The sequence below is a fragment of the Venustampulla echinocandica genome, assembly GCF_003357145.1.
Source record: "Venustampulla echinocandica strain BP 5553 chromosome Unknown scaffold_6, whole genome shotgun sequence".
Classification (NCBI taxonomy): Eukaryota; Fungi; Ascomycota; class Leotiomycetes; order Helotiales; family Pleuroascaceae; genus Venustampulla; species Venustampulla echinocandica.
In genome coordinates this window covers 321,832-344,922 of record NW_022474211.1, presented here as the reverse complement: position 1 = coordinate 344,922, position 23,091 = coordinate 321,832, and the positions used below count along the sequence as shown (strand labels likewise).

Sequence of the window (23,091 nt, the reverse complement as noted above, 5' to 3'; positions counted from 1 at the left end):
ATATGAAAGGAGCTGCTTGAAATTGGCCTAGGGTTGATGGCCCGGGTTGGGAAGCTGCTCAAAGGGGATGCTGGCTGCGATAGATGGTGATGGTGTTGAAAATACCGTCGATGATATTGATAACGACAATAAGGTAGTAATCGAAGTGCTTGACCATGGCGATGGCGATGGCGATCAAGTGCCAGTAACACGAATCGTAGCATCAACCATCCGTCTCCTTTTTGATGTAGACGCTCAAGCGGTTTCCTGCTCCACAATATGCATTTTTATCACCCGCACACAGCATCTTACACTCACTGTCCTCCACAATTTCAGACCCAAGTCCAAGTTTGTCTCCACACCAGCACTCACGTCCATACTCTGTGCCGAAGTAGGTGTATGCAGAACATGACTTTGCGCACATGGTGATGGTGTTATTGTCAGAAGGATAGAAGGCAGATGAAAGCGCGCGGGTGTTGGTCGCTTCTGTATAGCATCCAAGGTAGCTATAAGAATCCGCGGATGGAACAATGGTGGGGCCAGTTGGCGTTGCAGAACTGGTCGAGGAAGAGGTTGAGGTGGAGGTAGTGGAAGGTGTTGTGGTAGGTTTTGAAGAGCTAGAAGATGCAGAACTAGTTGTCGAAGTGGTGGATGAGTTTGAAGGTGCTGTTGTCGAGCTAAGAGGCGCGGATGTACTAGGGTTGTTGCTATCGTCGGGATTAGATGCCCCTGTTGAGGAGGTGCTAGATAATAGCGAAGTAGAAGTGCTCGAGGAGCCTGTATGCGTGGTTGTGGTTGAGCTAGAGGCTGCAGCTAAGCTGTATAGCTCGAGTCGGCTACCAGCTCCGCAATATTCAGTCTTGTCTCCTGGACAGAGGAAGTTACAGTCGGATTGGTCCGCGGACTTGGCACTTCCTGCTCCAAGGGAATTACCACAATAGCCTAAGTTCGTCGTTAATGATTATGAATCATAGGGGAAAGTAATATATTCGACTCACATTCTCGCCCATACTCAACCCCAAACATAGTAAACCCACTGCAGAATGCGGCGCATGATTCCAAGGTCATGGCATCATCCGCATAAGTTTTGCTTGACAAGGCACGGCCAGTAGTAGCTTCAGTCCAACATCCTTTAAATTGCCAGTTGCCAATCACCTCTTTGATCTGTGGCCCACCAGTTGGTGTGGGTGTTACAGTAGCACCAGCTGTCGTTGTACCTGGAACAGAAGCATCCGATGTAGTGACTGGTGGGGTAACCGTGCCGTTGCCACGCTGGTATACGTTGAGTCTTTGCCCGGCACCGCAGTATTCAGTTGCATTATCTAATATGTTAGTCTGGGCGTACAGATTCGGAAAGAGATAGCTTACCTTTGCAAGTCATGCTACAATCGGTAGAAGGAGCGGAGGCCGCGGCAGGATTTAAAGCATCACCACACCAGCACTATATCAAAATTAGGCACGCCATATAAGCAGATGGTCCGGTAGGGACTTACCTCTCCACCGTATTCTAATCCAGCATACTTGTAGCTTTTAGCAGAACACTGAGAAACACAGCTTGCGACTGTGGCCGAACTTGGAGTGAACTGGTGTGCCAAAGCCCGACCAGTCGTAGGCTCCTTATAGCAGCCCAGACTTGTGTAGCCACCAACGCCAGGGTTAACAGAGGGGGCGCCTGGAGGTCCGGTGCTTGAATTGCCATCAAACCCCCTCACATCAGAAAATAAGGAGATATAACTTCCACCAGCTCCATCTCCCACGCCATTGCCGCCACATATCTGGTTGATATCGCCAGAACAAGGGTAGCTACATTGTTCCTCGCCGACCTTCTGGACAGGAATCGTTGGTCCTCCCCAGCACTCGCGGTTGTACTGGGTGCCACAGAAAATATAACCTGCTTTAGCGCATGCCGCAATACACATAGCGCCGGTGTTATTGGGGCTGCTGTACAATTGAGACTTCAATTGCCGCCCAGGGTTGTTCTCCTTGAAACAGCCAGTGTACTGGTAATAACCCAGTCCGTTTGGTTGCAAAGGCGGGGCTTGTTCTGAAATTCCAGTGCAGTCGAATTGGATATATTGTTTTCCAAAGTTGGGGTCATTCAAGTTCATAGTCCATTGAGCGGTTCCTGAGTAGGGTTCGATATTCCACTGCTGCTTGGGTACTGAGCAATAGAGAGTTGCAGTCGCATTTTCTCCGGGTGCGAGAGTAGTGCCTTCCGCAAGATCGACTTGATTGTTGGCCCCAATAATACCAGGGACGCCAAATGGTGGTTTCGATACCGTAAGGGAAAGCCTAGCGCTATCAGTTGTCGCATTGTTGGTCAAGCGGATCTTCAAAGAGCGCGTAGTGTTTTCTGTCACGTTGCCAAATGTAAAGTTTCTGCCCTCCTTGTATTGGACCCAGTCTGCACCGTCTGGAGTTTGGAATTCGACAAGAGCGGTTGGGGCTGAGCCAGATGTACCAACGACGTCGAAGACCTTAGTACCGCCATCCGAGGTGACTTTGAGGTAGGCTGCGAAGTTGCCGCTGACAGGAGTATCAAAATTTACCGTGATGGTGGCCTCAGAGTTTCCGAGTATGGTTGAAGGAAGCCCAATGAAAGTGAAGGCGCCTGCTTTGGGCCCCGAAGCAGTGGTGTTGGCAGGGACAAAAGGCCCAGTCTCGCTTTGAAGGGAGTACTGAATGTCGGAAATCGTCAGATCGGAGTTGCCCTTGTTGATGAAAATCACAGATTGGTTGACACCACCGAGTTGGGCTCCGGTGATCACCCCCTGGAAGGCCAAAGTAACAGGACTTATCGCAAGCAAAGGACTAACACTCTGACCATTGCCACGCAAGCTAATAGGGGTAACTGTGCTATAATCATCGACAGAGTTCTCAGTAGTAACAACGATATCGGATGACAACGGCCCAACTGCTTTCGGAACAAAAACAGCTTCAAAACTGAGGGCTTGGCCGGCGGGTACAGTGACAGGAATTGCAGGCAAATCCGTAATATGGAAATTCTTGTCTCCGGTTAAGGTAATATTGGAAATCTTCACAGCAACATTTGCCACACACGTAACTGCCTTTGGTTCCGTCGCAACTGTGAGGTCTGAAACTCCAAAGTCGTGTGGAGAAGAGCAATTAAGCGGAAGGTTGACAGGAGACCCGAATCCATAGATGTATCCTTGAGTTGTGCCCATGTACACGCGTCCATCGCCGAAAACTGGACGTGTGAATTTAGTTGTTCCAGGGACGTTGAACGCTTTGATCATAGTCATCAATCCATTCTCGGGAATAGCGTTGTAAATTCGGAGGTTGTATCCATTGACATCGCTCGTCCAAACAAGACCAGTCCCAGGCTGACCATTGAGGGACGTAACAGTTCCATGGCCCACTCCGAGAACGTAGGCGTTGCTGGTCGGGCTGTCGGCAACCTTGGTAAATGAAGGAACTCCAGCATTACAGGAAAACTTGAAGACGTGTGAGGGATATTGGATGACTGTTGCCAAAGTTAGCTAAGCCGCAACCTGATTTATTGGCCCATCTTGCAAGCTCAGGGCAATCTAGCCCATTCGTCCACATACCATTGATGTAAATGTATCCACCCTCCAATGGATACACACCAGCTCCCGCGTAAACAGAATTCTCGTTTTGGTAAACCTGAATCACATCGTCAAGCTTATTTGGTCCATTCTGGTACCCTCCCAGATCGTCCAGATTCAGCCAATAAGTCTTGCCGCTCTTCCCCGTAACAACGCCGATGCGCTTGATGTCGCCGCAAGAAAATTCGTTTGGCAGTAGTTGAAGCGGGCTGGTACCAAGATCCCTATCCGCACCATCCAATTGGGTTTTCTCCCACGGCATGAAGAAATCAACAACGGTTAGGCTACCATCACCATTAATCGTCATATGTACAGCTGCCTCCTCCAAAGATGTAGGTGGGTTGCGACCATTTACTGGGATACCATCGAGCTGGGAAGCGTATCCATTTCCGGATGCAAAGAACAGGGAACCAGCATCATCTGAAGCCAAACCTCCACCAGACATCCAAACCCCGGCTCCAGGAGTGGTATTTGGAACACCTGCACCTTCTGTTGCGTATCTCTCTACAACGGCTCCTGTCGTTTTGTCCCAGCCCATAATCCATCCAGTAAAGTTGTATTGGACACAGTGAGAGGCGAAGCCTGCGTAGATATATTGCCCGGTATGAAGTAGACCTGGGCGTTGGTGATGTATACCGCCATTAAAGCTACGAATTGGATTATTTCTGGCCACAGTGCCTTCGAGGTCGACCGGAAAGTTTGGTCGTTCACTGAGATCGTTGACATCGATGGCGTGGAAGTAGTAGCGTCCATTTGGCCTTCCTTGGGGCCCATTTCCACCTGCTTGATCCACATAAGTTTTTGCCGTGAGATATAGCGTTTCGGTCTCTGGATCAATGAGACCAGTTGCGGTGACTCCAATTAGAGGGTTGATGTCAACACAGCCATCCAGATCGGCGGTCAAGAATGGGATATGCAGGCTTCTATGAGCAACGATATCGCCCGTCTTTGCATCCAACTTGTAAAGATTATTCTGGGTAGTCGCCACATAGACATACTGTATACCATCAGAAGGAGTGTAAACTAAGGGCTGAGAAAATATCTGTTCAGCCGCGCCGTTGTACAAGCCGGGGAGATGCGTTTTAAAAAGTTGGCCAAATTGAGAGCCTCCCACGATCGATGGATCCATATTATGATTACTTGCTCGAACCGTTAGCACGCTGACTCAGAGGGGCAGCAAGATTGGTGCTTACGTTTGATATCCAGTTCTAGAGTTGTCCCCTCCCCAGGTAATAGTATCAGTGGAAGCGAGCGCATGAACATGGTGGAACAACGAGAGAATAAAAACCAGAAGGACAGCAGGTGATAGGATGCGAGGCGCCATGGTAATGGCAGCTGATGAGGCCATCTTCACCAAAGTGCTTAACGAGTGTAAGGCCAGGAATTATAAATTCGACCAGAACAGATGATGACAACAGGCGGGGAAAATGATCCAAACAATCTAAACACCACTACTTTGTACAACCCCATATCACTTCCATGCCACGCGAGAGAGGGGACTAGGCAGGAGTATATATACAATTATATAGGACTAGTAGGAGATCATGGGGAGCTGATTGGGCAAGTCAAGTGTAATTGCATTTATTAATATCTGGGGAGCCACAGCGCACATGGGCATTCATTCCCAAAGAGATAAGAATTCAACACCTGCTCCATATAGAAAAACCAACGGGACGCGACAGCCCAAGCACGGGGTTAACGAACAATCGGGACGAACTAAAGAATTCAAACATGGGGGGGAGCTCGAGAAAAATCTTGGAAGCCCCTGCTTCGGGCTGGTCGGAAAGCTTTTAGCCTTGGCCGCGGTGCAATCTACGGGCATAATTTCCATTTCGATAACGTCAAGAACCAGACTGCGATTGGTAACACCAGCACTGGAATATTACCAGGGACTGACTTAAGCCCTTAAAAGGCCAAGTCCTTTGGGTACGAGGTGAATTCAATGACCATTAAAAAGATTTCTCATGCAACTTGACGCTCAATTTGACTTGCAGTGAAAAAGTTAGGCCATCGGGACTTACTCCATAGGAGCCAGGAGAGTGACGGCGAGATAACGTCCGCAAAGCAAGCAGCGACCAAACAATAATTCGACTGTTTCTCTTGGCTGTGGGGACTCACGATACGAGGACCCTGTACCTTCGTATCTCCCCTGAGAACGACATATCAAGGCCCAGGGAGCCCATGTAGGAACCTTCAACGGCTTAACTGTTCGCAGCGCCAGGAGGCAAAGCCGCCGAGAGCCCGGAAGCCCGGCCACGCCCATAAAAGCAGCCACAGCCTGGCGTAAAAGCCGTTGTGGCGCCACGTCGACTTTAGAGAACTTCACCTTATTCCTATCGATTCCTATGGCCACCACCTGGCCAGCGGTAGCTAATGGCAGGGGCATTGTTCTGCCCACCAGTTGAACGGACGCTTGCGACAATCCCGGGTCCTAAATGCAGCATCCAGAGTTATACGAAGTGTTGACGAATAGTGGGCCTCGGATGACTTCATCGATGTGAGAAGTATATATTCTGTTGGTTCATATTTTGTAGACCATACCCCGCAAGGAGTAGGAGATTGACCTTCTGTGTTGGGAACCTTGGGAAGGTCGGGATATACTTCGTACGGCACAGTAGCACAAGGCAGAATAGGAAATTGATTGGCGTGGTCTATCGAGGCTGGAATCCGCTGGATGCCCAGGCGCTCATGGGCGTCAACTTCACCAGCGCAAGGAAGAAGTATTTAATAACTAGAGCTCGAAAGTCGGCATTCCAATGCCCACCGTCGATGGGGTGTAGCGGAATATGCGTGTAATGGTGACACGGAGGGTTTAATAAGCTGTCTGCTTCTAGGCCAGGGCGCCAGCAACTGGCGGTAGTGGACATACCAAATCGCAATTGCGAGCCATTGATATCGGGATCTTGGACCGTTCGAGTTCTATTCAGAGAGCTTCATTTTGTTCGTGATTCATCCGTCTACCTCCCAGCTGTTTGGCGGCTGTGCGATTCCTGGAGGGAGCGTTAACCCTCTGGTTTCCAATCGGATTTCCATTGCGCACTTCTGATCCAGTATTGCTACTACTGGGAGAATGAAGAGGATCATATCGATAATGAGGACGATTGTGCAATGAGGGAGATAGAGATGAAAATGAAGGATCACCACGCGTGCTACTCGCTTCCTCCTCTTATCGGTATCGTTATCAGTGCTAAGTCAGCCAAGCGCTGTAGAAAGTTTTTCCGATTAAAATAAGCATCGTCAACCGTCAGCCCTTTGTCGCCCCCTACAAACAAAAACTCAGTCGCGCTATATGTTCGCCATCCCCACATTGCGACGCAGCCAAATCCTGCGGAGCTTCATAAACATCGCCATGCAAGACGCAAAGAAATCATCTGCCAGAAGGCACCCTTACAAAGGTAAGAAGGCCTTCTCATCGACGGCTGCTCCTCGCCATGTCGCGACTCCTGCGACCACGATTTCACGGGTATCAACGCCGCCTCTCATGGCGCCGATCCCGTTGGATACACCGCGCTTTTCAGATCTCGCAAAGGAGAATTTAATCCATCCGGTTGTATTGAAGACCATCACTGAGGATCTCAAGTTCGACCATATGATGCCGGTGCAGGCTGCGACTCTTCACGAGCTCCTGGCAAACCGGATTGATGTTTTGGCACAAGCAAAGACCGGCACGGGCAAGACGATAGCCTTCCTTCTACCAGCTATCCAGACCCTCATCAACAGGAATAGACGACCGGGCTCAGGAACCTCGCTCCTCGTCATTTCGCCAACTCGCGAACTGGCTATGCAAATTGCGAAGGAGGCTACTGCCCTGCTGAAACGGCTCCCACAGTACAAGGTGGGCATTGCTATCGGCGGCACAAACAAAAATTCAGAGGAGAAGATACTCCTGCAAGGTTGCGATATTGTTATTGGTACACCAGGACGGCTTTACGACCACTTGGGCGATGAGCGGATCAGGGATCGTTTCAGGATTCTCGATACTCTTGTCCTCGACGAGGCCGACCGACTTCTCGACATGGGATTCATGAATGCGCTCAAGGATATTGTCAAGTGTCTGCCAGACAAGGTGGCCACCAATAGACAGGGCATGCTTTTCTCTGCAACGATCGCGCCGCACGTCGAAAAGGTGGCACATCTAGTACTGGCCAAGAATTACAAGTTCATCTCTACAATTCCAGAAGGCGAGAAGAATACGCATGACCGTGTTCCACAGCATCTCATCGTCGTTCCCAACTTCGCCGATGTTGCCGCGGCGCTGGTAGGTTCGTTACGAGCGGAAATTGCTCTTGAGGGTGCCAGCACATTCAAAACTATCATCTTTGCACCTACCGCAGCGCTGGTAGATTTCTATGGTGCCATCCTCGAGGCCATGCCCAACATACCCAAGGTTAGCATGCTGCACTCTCGATTAAGTCAAGGCAAGAGGACAAGTGCGACAAACGCCTTCCGTGAAGCAAAGAGCGGGATCCTGGTTGCTACTGATGTGGTTGCGCGGGGAATGGATTTCCCACTTGTTACCAACGTCTTCCAGGTGGGCATACCTGCGGATAAGGAATCATATGTCCATCGGTTAGGACGAACTGCTCGAGCTGGCAAGGAAGGTAGAGGTACCTTCATCGTCACCAGCCATGAAACCTTCTTCCCCCAGTGGACGCTGAAGGAAATCACGTTTGAGAAGACCGAAGCGGACCTCAGCGCTAAGGATGCTGTGAGAGATGCAGCGGAGAGAATGGATAACCAGGCAAGGACCTATCAAGGCTGTAAGTTGAAAATGCTCCTTTTCTGTTTGTCATGTCCATGAGTCCTGAGACCGGGCCTCGGGGTATCACTTCGTCAGTTACTAATCTGTCCACCTTCTAGGGCTCGGATATTACAAAGCCCACACCAAGCCCTTGAACTGGGACACTGCCAGACTCGTTGAGGAGGCCAACAAATTCGCGCTTGAGGGACTGGGTGCTCCGGAAGTGCCCACGATCAGCAAGAGCACTGTTGGCAAGATGGGATTGAAGGGCGTGAGGGGTCTAAATATTGTGGCCGATCCGCCGAAAGTAGGTAGGCCAAAGGGCGGCGCAGGTGGTGGAAGGGGCGGCTCAGGCGGTGGTGGAGAGGGCCGGTCGGTCGGGAACGGCGGGCGAGGCCAACAGTCATGGGGTAGGTAGAGCATTCCGAGGGGAGACCGTCTCCGGGGCGCAGAGGATGATCCCGCGTTGGTTCCCGAAGTGTTTTTCTTTTTTTGAGGTTCTGAAGTTTCGAGGTTCGAGGTTGTATAAAAAATGGCCTTTGTACGATAAAACGAGATACCACAGCGTCGGCGTCTATAGAGGTTGGGTCTAAGTCTAAACAAATGGATTCTTTCACTCGATGATCCACACTCTCTCTTGAGTAATAATGAAGCCGTGTTGGTGAAGTTGCATAATTTTATAAAGAGGAGAACAATGACATACTTGCCAAGCTTTTAAAACGGGTTACTATGTATGACCTCTCTAGCCATCCGGGTTGGACTTACACAGGAGAAATCATGAAGGGTTCTCTTAGTACTTCCCCATCAACAAACAACCATCCATCCTGGTCTGCGCGAGAAATTACGCAACAGCAACAGAATGAATCTCTCTCGATTCCACTCTCTTGCCGGTTGCTCTGCTCTCGTGCAGACACGTCGACATATTACGTTTTCAATTCAACATCCCCCATCCATCCAGGTATAGTACCGGAAGCGGGAAGCTCCTATTCCCCTGTAACCAGGCACATTGGGCAGGGCGTGAGGGAGTTCTGCTCTTGAGCAAATGAGCATTCGCATGAGCCCTGTTAATTCCTTGACGCTTCTGTACCTAGGTACTCGTATGTACCGCGGCATTCCCATCGACGGCCATCCAGGTCCCGACGACCGATCCAACGGGGATTATTCCACGGGAAAAAGGAATGGGTGAGGGAGATCTTGCTTGGTAAGTATGCATCCACTTTGTTATATGTATATGCACGCCGCACGGGAATAGGAGAGGGGGGCGAATTGATTGTTGACTGTCGTTGGCTGGACTTGTGCTCCAATGAATGGGTCGAATGGTAGGTGGTGAGACCACCAACCTTGATGAGCAGATGCTCTCGACTGTCCGCTTCCTACTGCACATCGGGCGAGTTCTTCCTCGTAAGGGCGGTGCAGCAGCGGGACAACCGGCATTGAATTTGTCGGGACTCCTCCTCGGTGGTGTTCATGGGAGTCAGTTCAGTAATACTCACTTACGTAGGCATCGTCCAGCAGCCAATATATTCCGAGAAGTCGTCGGTACGTCGATGACTCGATAACCGTGACATCCATCCGACTTTGGTGCTACGCGCGGAAATATGAGAGGCATATAGGATCCTCCCAGCCGCAGCCAGGCACGAGTACAAGCAGCGGTACTGCGTAACGCTGCTTTGGCTGCTTGCCCGGCGTGAAGCGTGTGAACCGTATGATAGGCCCTGTGGGCGAACTCCATGCTTGCTCCAAAGTTTCATCCGCGTCGTACTCGAGTATGCGGCAGAAATAGAAAGAGCGGGGAGTGGGTCACCTTGTGGTCGAGCTCGTCGTCGCCACTGGGCAGATACGGCAAACTCCACTCGTCTGGTGAGAATATAGATGCATTTTTTTGCTAACGGTTTTCCCTTGCTACTTTCTTACCTACTACTGTACTGTGAAAAATTCTACCGCTCGGTGTAACATCCGCGCCGCTGCTCCGAGTCGTGGGAATGAATGGTGGAAGGTTGAAGCAGCGCGGATTTCTGTACCTGTGTACCTCGTACAAATGAATTTGTTTTTCTCCCCTCTTCATTCATCCGATCTGACCCCGACGCGGATGACGATGGTGGCGCTGTCCGGAATACCCGTAGGCACCTATCTTATCTGATTGCAGGATGTACAGTACTGTATGTACCGTATGTACTATATGTACTGTATGTACCGTATGTACCGTATGTACCGTATGTACCGTATGTACTGTATGTACTGTATGTACTGTATGTACTGTATGTACTGTATGTACTGTATGTACTGTATTGTGCAAAGTACTATAGCAATACTTCTTCGTACCTCGGACGTAGAGTCGTAAGACGGGGGCAGTAGCCGTCCAGGCTGCGAGAGAGCGAGCGCAAGAGACAGAGACACTTTGTTCCACGAGGTCCAGCCCACAGGCTCACAGCTCATGGGAAGGTTTCATTTCCGGGGGTGGCTTCCGTCACCAGGTTCACGCAGGCACACAGGCACGCCGCCACGGGACTCCCAGCGATTCGCTGTCCGCGGTGCTTCGCGAATCGAGCCCGCTGCCTGAAGGTCCTGAAGATGCGACTGTGGTTACCACGCCGTGATGGGCAGGGCGCGATGTGGGGTGGTGGTAGTGCTGGTGGTGGTGGAAGGGGGGCCCTTTCTTCGATTGATGATTGCTGATTGATGCTGGCGGAGCGGAGGACGAGGACGAGCGATGATGCGTACTGTACTCGTACGAAGTCCAGCGTGTGGGCCTGAACCTGAACCTGAACCTAAACCTGAACCCGTACGTGGAACCTGGATCTGGTTCTGGATCTCGGGCCCTCGCGTCCGTTCTGGGAGTCTCCTTGGCTGCTAGGGAAGCTCTAGGAGGCTTAGGGAGCACTTAGGAAGCCTTTAGGGGGCATCGGGGGAGCTTCGAGGTTGCATTATTGAGTGGGTGCAGCGAAAAACGTGCCAGTCAGCCAGTTGCAGTTGGCCGTGGGAGTCGATTGCGGCATGACGAGTTGTGCAAAATCAATATCAAGTGCCCAATAATATCCAGCATCAATACCGAGTACCAGTACCAATACCAATACCAATACCACTAATAATGTCAAGAGTCAAGACCAAGACTCCAAGATCCCAATAATAATACCTTTATGGGTCCCTGTTTCAGCACGTCCTGCAGCCAGCGGCTGCACACACGCAATGGATGACTGGCTGGAATGATGCAATGTCTACGAGTATCTATCGCCCTCGTCCCAAGCGAACTTGATGCTTTGGTAAACATCGTTTCCTACATTACATGACCTACATAGCTTGTACATGTCCCTGTACCTGTACCTGTTCCTGTACCTGTACCTCAAGTCCTTATGAATTAACTTTCCTCTGCCTCTGCCTCTGCCATTGCCTCTCCCTCAACCCCTCATACCCCTCTTCTGCGGTGCAACGTCGAGGACTCTTCAATCGTCGAATCCCTATCCTTCTTCCCCCTCGAGTCCCCCCGCTCAAGTCGTGCTCTGCGGCGAATATAAACCACCACCAGCACCAGCACCACATCGCACGGAAAGCATCAGAAATCACGACTTCACCACCAGCACGCCATCTGTGCCATCGAACTCCGAATTCCCACTCCCTAGGTGGATAACGCCATCGCATAGCACTTTCGGATAAGTCATAAATCGCAACAATCACGAATTCGAAGATCCCTCGAGTACTGCAAAAGTACATAGCACCAAGACCCCGCTCGTTGCAACTCCTCCAGCTGTCGCTTCAATCCATCAAATCCATCAATCCCTCGAGTCAATTCCCCCCAAATCCCCCAAACCCCCAACTCCCCGCCTACTTATCGTCCTACTATTCCGATTATTATCTATCTACCGTTATCTCTCTCTCGATCGCCTCCATCGTCTCCACTGATAAGCTTCACGATTTCTGCTCTAATCGTCTCGCCTGTTCCTCGTCCAACCAAAACCGTCCCTGGCCCACTGCACTGGTCTGCCCTCCGTTCTCGGACTCGCATTCCTTGCGCATCACGCAACGCTCACCCTTCATTTTGATATTACTCACACGTATATATCCCGTGGAAGACCGCCGTGGTTTGATTCTACGTCTATTCTACGTCGATTCGATTCTATTTTATCTGATTTTGATTCGATTTCCTGCTGCGTCGCATCCATCCCCCCTTCCCCCCGCAGCAACTCCGTCGAAGCCGAACGCCAAGGACAGGAACCAGATCCAGAGTTACAGAGAGTCATTCGTCCCTTATCAATCCATCGATATATCAGTCATCCCCCAACTTCACCCACGCCTGACTTGACGATTACTTATTGATTCCACCCCGCCATCGTCGTATCACCTCAGCTCCGGCGATCACGAGCCCGTCCAGAACCATCAGCCACAGCCACAGACCGGACCCCACTTATTTCCCGACTGAGCGCTGAGTATATATCAATCGCTCCCAGCGCGCTGTTGCTCCAGCTCCTCCGTTGCATTCCTCCTGAACACAGGAGACTCACCCTGAACCCATCCATACGTGGGCTTGGTCTGGAGAGATCGCTATTCAGCGGCAAATCCGGCAAGCTGGCGCAGTCACGCCCCCCTCACGCTCACGGCCACTCCCACTCCGGCGCGGGATCCCCTCCCCCCGCCGATAAGAGACACCACTCGCGGCGGAAATCCGGGAGGGACTCGGTCGTGACCGAGAAGAAGTCGTCGCGGCCCTCGCTGTCGACGTCGACGAGGAGGTCCGTCCCGCAATCCACCCATCGAGGCCACCGCTCGCGAGAAGACGACGGCGTTCGTGAAAATGGAGAATCATTCCCACAGTTCTGGTAAGTTTATGCTCTTCTTTACTATTCACTCTCCTGTCCTAGTTCCCTATTCCCTCCAGATAAGACCCCAAGGAGGGGAAGGGGGGAGGGGGCGCGGGCCGGGAAAGTGTGGGGTGCATATTGGGAAGTATGTATGATCCAGAGCTGACGAATGGAACAGCATGACGTGCGAGAAGGAATTCCAACCGGCGCACACCACTTTTCTTTATTGCTCCGAGGCGTAAGTCTTTCCCCCTTTCCCCCTTTTCCCCTGTATTTGTTTTGCCGCATCCAAACAGCAGTTGCAGCACATACAGCAACTATTATTTCCCAGAGCTATCATACTAACTCGATTTCCCGATGCTAGTTGCCGCATCCACGATCAGAACCCCACACCCTTCCCCACGTCCACCTACTCAACATACCGCACTCCAACCTCCCCACCGCTCTCGCCGTACTCGCGGCGTTTCTCCAACCTGCCGTCGCCGGATGAAGGCCCAGATATCATCCCTCGCGCCTCCCCCACGCAATCGCACTCGCGTTCGTACTTCAATTCCGAGCCGTACCCCGCCTCCTATCACTCCCCGCCAAAATACACCTCCTCGCCGCCGTCGGCCAATGCGTACACGAGCGCTCACTCGAGCACCGCGATGGCCAGTCTGCGGGAGCTAGCCACCGCACTACCCAAGACATCCTCCAGGCACGGCGCGCCCGATTCCCCACCCAGGAGTAGTCGCGGGAGCAGCAGTATGAGTCGTACCGGATCCGGCGTCTGGAATTATATCCCCTTTGCGTCGAGTAGTAAGCCTACATCGCCGAGTGCGACGCCGGGCAACTCGTACACGAGTGGATATATCGTGAGCTCGGCGTACGCGGCCCCCCAAGGCACCTACGGCTCAGGGAGCGGGAAATACCGAGAAGATGCGTACAGCTATGGCAAGAGCCACGGCGCCGCATACGGGAATACCGGTGGTATGGGCATGGACCGTCCGTTACCTCCGCGTGGTGGACCAGGTGGATATGGGCATCGACCTCGAAGTATCGATCTGGTGACGCCTGTTTCGGCGGGTTCGCATTAAGCTCCCGATGAATTGGCACTGCCCCCCATTACGATGCCCCATCAACTACTTTCCGACATATATTTTCCGTCCTTATTGTTTTTGCATATTCCGCATCAGACATACGAAGGATTCCGCATCCCCCCACCCACGAAACCCCAATGAACCCAACACACAGGATAACGAAGCACATCCAAACGGCGTTTTGAAAGGGACAGGCATACTAAAAGTTTTTCAGCGATTGTTTTATTTTATTTATTTTATTTTTTACCTCCCATCTCATTGATGAGGAAGATAGGATTTAGGCATTGAGCATCGGGGCATCGGGCATTTTGGGGGTTGTGGGTCATAGAATATATCCATCCCACTTCGAGAGGGGATCTGTTTTCATTGCATACATATTTATATCCACGACAGAGAAATATAATTTAATATGAAACTGATTATAAAGCTTACTCTATATATTTTCTATCCTTTTTACTTTACAGTGTTTACGTGGTATTTTGCGTAGTAGGGTTTATTCCACATGCTCTGTCATATTTCTCTGAAATATTCAATTCCTAAACCTCAGATGTCCGACACTATGGTCAAAGACGTGGTCCGCTCCGAAAGACTTTACTAATAAGTCGAACTTGGCAGCGGAGCAGGAGTCGTGATAAGTTTTGAGGTTAGCACTGCACGCGAGTTAAGTAGCTTAAAGACTGTCTTGCACGTGGAGGGCACTGGAGGCGCTGGTGCTCTTTATAGCTTGGCGAATTTGTAGTATCATCCGGCCCATTGATATGCCACTGAGAATCCCATATACAAAGTCATCTAAAACAAACTCCAAGTGGAGTGGCTAGTATTATGGTACACCTCCTAGAGTTTCTTTTCTCTCGATAGCCAACACCACTCCTCTAATGTAATAGAACTCCCGCTAGAAGTTCCACGTTAATTATAAATAACTCCTTTAAAACCCCCCAAGTCTATATCTCCATCCTTGTGCATTTCCCTCACCCTTATCTTATCTTATTTTTTTAAAACCCCCAAGTCTATCTATCCCTCCTTATGCATTTCCCTCGCTCTTATCTTATCTGATTTTTTTCAAAATCACATGTGTTTGTGCCTACCTAGGAATAGATATCGCCGCATATGCCCTCGGGCTCACCGATGATATCGCACCCATCGTACTACACCGGACGGTTCCCGAATCGGATCATCCCGCATATGCCCATCATGTTCGCCAATCAGGAGATGCATTGAGGGCCTTTCCAATTACTAGGATCTTTTCCTCTTCGGCTTCTTTTATATCCTCAACCTTCAACTCTGGTTGTCTCGACAGAGCGAGGAAGAGATGCCATAAAGTTACGGTGAGGAATTCCACGTCGCATTTTCCAATACCTCCTACAAAACGTCTGTGTAATATATATTCCCGCCCTAGACTATAAGCTTCACCCTTTTTTAATAAATGGACAGGGTGCACGATCCTTTGCAGGGAACCCGAGCCTCGTAACGAGTTTACAATGACGTCCGTTGGTCGACGGGTTTAAACCATGCCTCCGTAGGGCAATTCTCTGATGAGGATCAATTAGGTTTATTACCATCGTCAAAAACACAGCATCACAATATCAGCGGCCCTAATTAATCTCAAAGGCCTTTAAATAAGTTGACTTGGTTAAGTTGTATCAGGTTGAAGTAGGTCCCAAGAAGATGCATGTCACCTAATTTCCTAAGAACACACAGTGCGACCAAGCTGCAGGGTTGCTGACTAGTTCCAAGAGTCCAAGACAACGGTTTTCACGTTTTTAATGTGAGCGCATACCTCGTATGTGCTTACAAGAATGTTTCCCGTATTTTGTAAAGTAATGTTGGGAAAGTGCTGTGCCTTTATTGTACTTTGTACGTTGTGCATTCATCAAAGTTTTGCCGGCGCTGACGGACTGTTTGAAAGGGTATTGAGAGCGGCCGTTTCAGGGACTTAAGCTGTAGTAGGCAGGCGACGACGCCAGGACATCCGTAGAGGACCCCTCTTTTTGTGCTACTACTTGGGTAATAGGTTTGCCTAGAAGTTAATCCACTTCTCTACGAAACACATACGCTTTGTAGGTTGTTCTTTATAGTATACCTACCGCATTTCGTGCATGTCAGAACGTTCTCAGCTTTTAACAACTCTGCTCCGAACGCGCATTAAGGAAGGTGGCCGTCTTGGCATCCGCGGCATCGAATGAAAGTGCCGGATCGATATGAAATGAACAAGGGGTCAGCTGCCAATAAATGCGGGCAACTTCTTATTTCTCACCTTAATATCACTTAGCACGGCCGTTTGCGGCGTTTGGCTTGTATGTATGTCATTTAACCTATAAGCACTACGCCGTTCTGCTATAGCTGAATTTTGCACTATAGCATAGAGAAACAAGTCAAGCTTATTATTGCCAACGAGGGAAAGCCGCACTGTCTCATTAAACTTCATCCCCATGTCTGGCTTAGTGAGCGCGCATCACTTAGTACTGGTAGTTCTGTATTCAAGTACCGGGTGGGCTTGCGGAGTACAAGTCGCTGTGCCTCAACAAAGCATATTTGAACAATGCGATCCCGTCCGACACCAGCAAAAAATGCCCCGTTTTTACTGCGATTGTCATAAACAAATCTCTCGCAACGTGTTGCGATAGGTTGGCTGTCGCCCGTTGCCATCCCGATGGGGGCACGATCGGTGGCGCCTCGATCGTGAGAGATGGTCTCCGCGGCGGCACAGTCGGACGTCCTCCTGCAGATCGAAGGAAAAAGTGTATTACTCCGTGCCCCTTACGAGTAATGAGAAGAATACTCTGACATACAGTATCTCTTTAGCCTACATGTGCAATGGCTCTCAACAAAATATCACGAGTACGAAAGGACTTGGGAAAAAAGTATAAGTAGGCCTTTCATTTCCCTCTCTGAACTGATATTGCTCCAACATCATCAACTCACTCTACTACACTCTTCATCAACCATCAATTCCCACTCTCACTCAAGTTTATTCCCATAAACCACCAACATCCTTCAAAATGCAATTCTTCAAGATCTCCGCCCTTTCCGCACTTTTCGTGCTCGCTGCCGCGAACCCCATTGCCAACCCCGTGGCAATTGCTGAGCCAAACCCAGTTGCCGCCGCTCAGTCACCTGCACAAACCACCGTCGCGCCATGCAGCTTTGGAGCCTGGAGATGTAATGGCAAGCGTATCGTAAGTCCTCTTGTTCAGCTGCGAATTTAAATCATTGGAACAAATGCTGATTGGATTTTCTAATAGGAGCAATGCAACAACGGATGGAAGTTATCCGCCATTTGCGGAGGAAACTGCTACTTTACCAACGGATCCCCTCACTGCTAAATCAAAGGTCAGTTGGTTATATACCTACAGGAGAAAGCTTCGGAACTTGTGCTGACTTTGAGAAACAAAAAGGGCTGAGCCGATATAACCAGCGACGTTTGCAGAGCAACTTGAAGCAGGAAAGCTTCCCGTCGGGTTATGGTTTGGGTGGGGATTGAGAAAAAAAAGAGTTACGAGATTGAAGTCTGGTACTTATGCTACTGGATGGGCTTAGATATTAATTAGACTCACCGTTTGGGAGTTATATAATGGCATAAAGTTTTAATTATTCGCTGGTTCTTCGGATTTGCATTGAGAGAGAGAGACCGTAAGTCCCTTGGCACAACACCCCGCTATTACGGCTATGTCGATAAAAATGTTTTACGAATTGGCAAGGAGTTTCTCAATCGCACATGCATTGAGGTATGCCCTCCGAATAGGTCATTGTCAGGTGCAATTATCCTGTCTTCAAATAATTTGCTTTGAACTCCATACCTAACATGTTCTCGTAGTTTGGTTATGGTGGGCAGCGTCCTTGAAGCCCCTTTTAAAGCAACTAACAGGTTGTACACCACCCAGTAAACCGAAAAGCCCATACTGGTATCTCCTGGCTCCATACTCCGCCAAAGGAAAGACCAACAATGTTCGCATGGCACGTAACTCCTCCGTACGCCACCAACCCAATTCAATTCAATTGAACGCCAACACCTTGTCCTTCCCGCACCCCTTACACTCCATCACAATGGAATAACTATCCTCCGGTCCCCGCGGTCCACATTCATTGCACAACTCCGGCACGATATCCAGTGATCTCGATGGGTGCAGCAAGAGGATCACATAAATATCAGCCTGGAAATCAGGGACCTCATGCGTGATCTGCATAAACCGCGCTCTCATCTTATCGTCCAGCAACATGGATAACTCCGTGACAGCCGCCTCGGCAGCCGCGACACGCAGGCCTGGATGTGTGGGAGTGGTATGCTCATAGATCGTCTTGACGGACCAGAAGTACACCTCCAGGTCGGTGACTTGCTGGTTCAAGTTTTGTCTGTATTTCGACGCGGAGAGGATTTCGAGACCCGGGATCCCGAGACTGATGGCCAGGAGGAAGACTCTGATGTGGAGGGCGAGCGAGAGGCTTGAATCCCCGTCGGTGGTGACATAATTGGCGGTGTAGAGGTATTCTATCGCGTAGCCTACAGCTTGGTGGTCATGGGATGTAAGATCGAGGGTAGGGGGATCCTGAAGGTTGGCTTTCATATTAGAACCTGTTGTTATATGACCAGAGATATACGGGGGATACGCACTTTCAGGGCTTCGATCTCGGCGGCGAGAACATGGGATTGTGAAGACACAATCACTTTATGCGCTTTCCATTGTTGTTCGCCGTGGGTTATCATCAGATCGGAGTATTCCCCTGTTAGGAGAGCTCTGCGCGGTCAAGTCGGCGGGTTAGTCTTTACTCCTCTATAGACCTTTCAGAATAGAGGCAGTACGTACGAATGAAAACCTAGCTTTGAATTGTCGACCGGCATTTTGGGCGGAGAAAGTGGCGGGTTGCTAGGAGGAGTGGAAGACGAGGAACACGGTGGAGAGTCGGTAGTTGCTGAAGCTTCTGCCTTTAGAATCTCTTCGTGCAGTACCCTTGCTCTTGCGTGCTGGTACTCATGGAGGATCTGTTGCTCAGCTTCATCCATATCACGCGCTCTAGAGGAGGCTCGTCGTTTGTTGTGAGAGAAGGAGGATGGTTGGGTGGTGTGCGAGGCGGAAGGGTGAATACGATTCTGCCCGGCTTCAAGACGCGCTCTCTTCATTGAGTCAGTTGAGCGAAGACACAAGTAAAAAGGTAATAGGGCAGCAACAATCTTAGTTGGCTTAATGCTTTGGATTTTCTGCAAAAAGATATATGAATATGGTTTAGAAATTAAGAGGTCTTGCTATCCTTATTAAGAACTTTGTCCTTCCTACTATGATATATACTGGTGGTCGTTCTTGCCTTGCATGAGCCAACACAAAGGACAAACAACGCGAAGCGGGAGAGCTCTGGCAAACATTGCCATCAAACCTAGCTTCACAATCATCCTGTTGGTCATGATAGTGAGCTAATCATATAGCTTTTATATGCTGAAGTATTATACTGACCTGGTTGAATCAGGATGTGTGTTTCCTCTTTCCCCAACTCGATCTTCGTTCTGTCGAGAACAACTACTTATATAGATACCCTGGTGCTATGGCTTAGACACTGTCTTCCGTGTTTAGATTCAAATACCGTCTCCCCAAAAGCAGCAGGTGACGAGTGCCTTGATCTAAAGATTCTGCACTTTCATAATCAAACGCGGCTTCACTAAATCGGTTGCCTTTGCCGCTCTTTGTGGTATTATGTAATTGTTCCCGCCCACTTCAATCGATGTTTGTTTTAGCTTAGTAGCTTGACGGACGGTTGCATGGAATTATGTCCTATCAAATTCAGCATCAGGTAGTATGCGGTGTTATATATTAGAGAGGTAGAGGGCTTGAACTTTTGTTGTGGTATTAAATTTGTTGTGGTATTAATATAAACTCAGGGCTAATGGCAGTGGTCTGGCCCAAGTGGCGAAGAGGGTATAAGTATATGTGGCGTAAATGGCTGAGTCGGAAACCAATTGCCTAGATGGTGGTGACTCTAATTGTATGATCCAAAATCTTTGGGGGGTCTGTCCAGGCGTTTCTACACTTTCGATGCCGGCATCGATGATGACTTCTCGGGATCAGAGGCATCAATCGTCTCAACTCCATAGCTTGGCTTTGGCTCCTCTAAAACAGTGATGGGAGTGGTGCCCTGGCATTGCTTGTCCCCCGAGTCATCAAGCATGACAATATCAAATCGATTTTCGTCATAATGACGATCGAATCTTCGTCGCCATGGTTTATGAAGGACCATAGATAGAGCGCCAAAAAAGACGAACGAGCCGCAAATAGCCCCCCCCACTTCGGGGTAATGGTCGCCGACGGCATCGACACCATCCCAGAACGACCCACTTGAGAAATTCGAAATAAGTGAGAGAAGCTGGATTATACCAATAGCCAGGGCCACCACAACCGTGATGGCCGTCAGGACAATTGAGTAGTATAAGATAGCAATGGTGTCTCGGGCAAGGGAGGTGGAGGTGTAGAGGGTCATCATAAGCGCACCGTCAGTGGTGTCAATCAGGCACATTCCAGCTATAGCATGTCAGTCGGCTAGCCGGGGAAATATAATCTACTAGGGGGTTCATACCTGTAAACAACAGAGGGAAAATAAGAATAAGCCAAATGTCCGTGCCCTTGGCGCCTTGCACCGAGGCAATGCCCAACACGGCGATCTCACTACTAGTATCAAACCCCAATCCAAACAGCACACCAAGAGGATACATTTTCCAGGGGCGGTCAATGAGCCGAAACACCTTTTTGAACAGCCTGACCATGAGGCCCCCACCCTCGAGATTCATCCCAGCGACTACACCTTCGTTTCCTACCACATCCTCCCTATCATCAGCAACCTCCTCCCTCAATATCACCCTCATCCTCTGGATCAACTTGAACAGAATCCAGCCATTGGCCACGGCGAGCAACAGCAAGACTGCAGCGCTCACGCTCGTCCCAATTATTCCACCCACTTTGCTGAAACCCTCGAACCGCTTTTCCAGTGCCCCGCTTGTAGCAGCTACCACTATACATGTTATGACCACGATGGTTGAGTGCCCCAGACTGAACCACATCCCAACGGTGACGGGCTTCGAGCCCGTGGCTACGAGGCGCCGCGTCATAAGGTCAATGGCTGTTATGTGGTCGGCATCAAGGGCATGTCGGAGACCGAGCGTGTATGAAAGGATGGCCGAGGAGGCGAGGGTTGGATGGGAGCGGAGAATTATGGCTACAGCAACCCAGAGAACTGCATTGACTAATACAAGGAGAAATATAACCAGCACAGCGGGGAATGAGAGCAGACGAAGTTGGGGGGGTATGGCGGATGTGAGTCTTTCTCTGAGGCCCCATTGAGGTCGGTGGAGGCAGCGCATGTTCCAGGGTGAAGTCGGGAATAATTGAATTTGAGGGGATTATGGGGGACCGAGGGGAGCTCGAGAAGGCCGGAAGGGTAGAGGAGGTAGAGGAGACTGAGGAAGCTGAGGAGGTTGGGGAGGTTGTAGAATTCATGGAGGTCGCAAAGGTTGCAGAGGTCGCAGAGACGGAGAAGGGTTTAGGCCATTGAGGTCAACCCCGTTATCGTCATAGTGGGGTTGGTGGGGGTTCTGACCGCCGGTTATTGCATTGGCTGGTTTCTGGTTGGCGTATTCGAGTGATGCCCAACGACCACCCTTTCGCTATGTCTTGTTGTGTCCTGCTGTGTTCCTCTTCCCCCATATTCATTCTCCTGCTGCTTTCGTGGCGTTCGTTTTTTCTTTACGGAGTGAAGATGTTTAGATTCGTCGGGAATCTGAAGCTGGCTGGCTATGACACGGTGCGAGGACTTACGAAGTAGATGCACGCAAATAGAGCAAAGCTAGAGCGCTGCAGTGTCAAAAAATAAGAAATATCCCCATGACTCCCTTGGCCCATTTTCATCATTGCAGTGAATTCCTCTTATCCACCAGTGTTTCTCATTTTCGCCCGGAGCTGTCTGCGAGCCAGTCGGCGCGAAGTCTCAACGGTCACTCGGGAAACGAAGCACACCTGGTGTCCACCAGTTCTTGGGAAAAAAGGTAGTAAAAATTTTCTTGGTGGAGGCAAGAAGACGTAAGACGTATCATATCTTCCTTAGGAAGGTCTGATAACATACTAAGTGGTCCCTTCAGAGAGGAGGGGCCGCAACCAAGGAAATGCCAAGTGGTCTTTGGACCCAGAGAATGGGGAGGGCCTGAAATGATGGTGGACCGAGTGGTGCACCACGTCTCCTGGGCATCATTATGAATGAAGCCTTAGCTGAATGTGCAATTGAGAGCGAGTTAGACTGAGTTATTGGCGCTGGACGATCATGAGGGTGAGGATGACGATGAAGCAGCGACTGAGATGAGATTTCGGATAACTTTAAAGGGCCCGGGCCGCGTCGCTCCGTTAAGAATAGCGCGGAAGCACGGGCGCCCTACGCGATATCAACGTCGTTTCTTGCTCGGAGCCGCTAGCTTCCACCTTTGTATGTTGATGATAACCTGATAATCAGCTTAGATTGCCAACGACCCGCTCAATGATGCCCAGCATAGCTTCAGAACTGCATGGTGAACACCTCCAAGCACGCCATGATCCCGAGAAGCCGGTGACCTGATTACGGAGTAAGCGACGTCGACGACATAGGGCGTTTTGTTCATACGTCCACTCCGTATCCTATTCACATCACCCGGGCGGCTATTCGGAATCTACATTGTCTCCAATAAAACGCACCGGGGAACTTCAAGCAGGTACATGTACTGTACTGGAAAGCGAATCATGGCGCTGGTGATATTGGGGGGTTCGACGGGCCGTTTCTAGATGATCGGCATTCACGATTCCCGACATGGCCCTGGGCGCCTTCATTTGGCAAGTTATATCGCTCAATGCCGCTCTCACTTGCTCTCTTTAGGGGGCTCCGCAAGGGCTCTCCCATCTCATCCACGTGTT

General features: G+C 50.1%; 6 protein-coding genes across 6 annotated transcripts; 3 read left to right on the top strand and 3 right to left on the bottom strand.

Moving 5' to 3' along the window:
* Nucleotides 1-202: 202 nt before the first annotated feature.
* On the bottom strand, nucleotides 203-4,914 carry BP5553_07547 (Uncharacterized protein; the record flags this gene model as incomplete). The annotated part of the gene is made up of 6 exons (XM_032016170.1): nucleotides 203-921; nucleotides 978-1,301; nucleotides 1,348-1,420; nucleotides 1,473-3,463; nucleotides 3,549-4,705; nucleotides 4,760-4,914. The coding sequence occupies 6 exons, from the start codon at nucleotides 4,912-4,914 to the stop codon at nucleotides 203-205; spliced, it is 4,419 nt and encodes a 1,472-aa protein (XP_031867401.1).
* A 2,001-nt stretch (nucleotides 4,915-6,915) lies between these two features.
* Nucleotides 6,916-8,725, top strand: BP5553_07546 (p-loop containing nucleoside triphosphate hydrolase; the record flags this gene model as incomplete). Its single annotated transcript, XM_032016169.1, has 2 exons — nucleotides 6,916-8,326; nucleotides 8,427-8,725. The coding sequence occupies 2 exons, from the start codon at nucleotides 6,916-6,918 to the stop codon at nucleotides 8,723-8,725; spliced, it is 1,710 nt and encodes a 569-aa protein (XP_031867400.1).
* Nucleotides 8,726-13,279: 4,554 nt separating this feature from the next.
* On the top strand, nucleotides 13,280-14,176 carry BP5553_07545 (uncharacterized protein; the record flags this gene model as incomplete). Its single annotated transcript, XM_032016168.1, has 2 exons — nucleotides 13,280-13,338; nucleotides 13,432-14,176. 2 exons carry the CDS (start codon nucleotides 13,280-13,282, stop codon nucleotides 14,174-14,176), a joined length of 804 nt encoding a protein of 267 aa, XP_031867399.1.
* Nucleotides 14,177-17,178: 3,002 nt separating this feature from the next.
* On the top strand, nucleotides 17,179-17,502 carry BP5553_07544 (uncharacterized protein; the record flags this gene model as incomplete). Its single annotated transcript, XM_032016167.1, has 2 exons — nucleotides 17,179-17,355; nucleotides 17,422-17,502. 2 exons carry the CDS (start codon nucleotides 17,179-17,181, stop codon nucleotides 17,500-17,502), a joined length of 258 nt encoding a protein of 85 aa, XP_031867398.1.
* A 669-nt stretch (nucleotides 17,503-18,171) lies between these two features.
* BP5553_07543 (uncharacterized protein) lies at nucleotides 18,172-19,295 on the bottom strand (the record flags this gene model as incomplete). Its single annotated transcript, XM_032016166.1, has 3 exons — nucleotides 18,172-18,723; nucleotides 18,789-18,912; nucleotides 18,982-19,295. 3 exons carry the CDS (start codon nucleotides 19,293-19,295, stop codon nucleotides 18,172-18,174), a joined length of 990 nt encoding a protein of 329 aa, XP_031867397.1.
* An 893-nt stretch (nucleotides 19,296-20,188) lies between these two features.
* On the bottom strand, nucleotides 20,189-21,518 carry BP5553_07542 (Nickel efflux system; the record flags this gene model as incomplete). The annotated part of the gene is made up of 2 exons (XM_032016165.1): nucleotides 20,189-20,682; nucleotides 20,738-21,518. The coding sequence occupies 2 exons, from the start codon at nucleotides 21,516-21,518 to the stop codon at nucleotides 20,189-20,191; spliced, it is 1,275 nt and encodes a 424-aa protein (XP_031867396.1).
* Nucleotides 21,519-23,091: the final 1,573 nt, after the last annotated feature.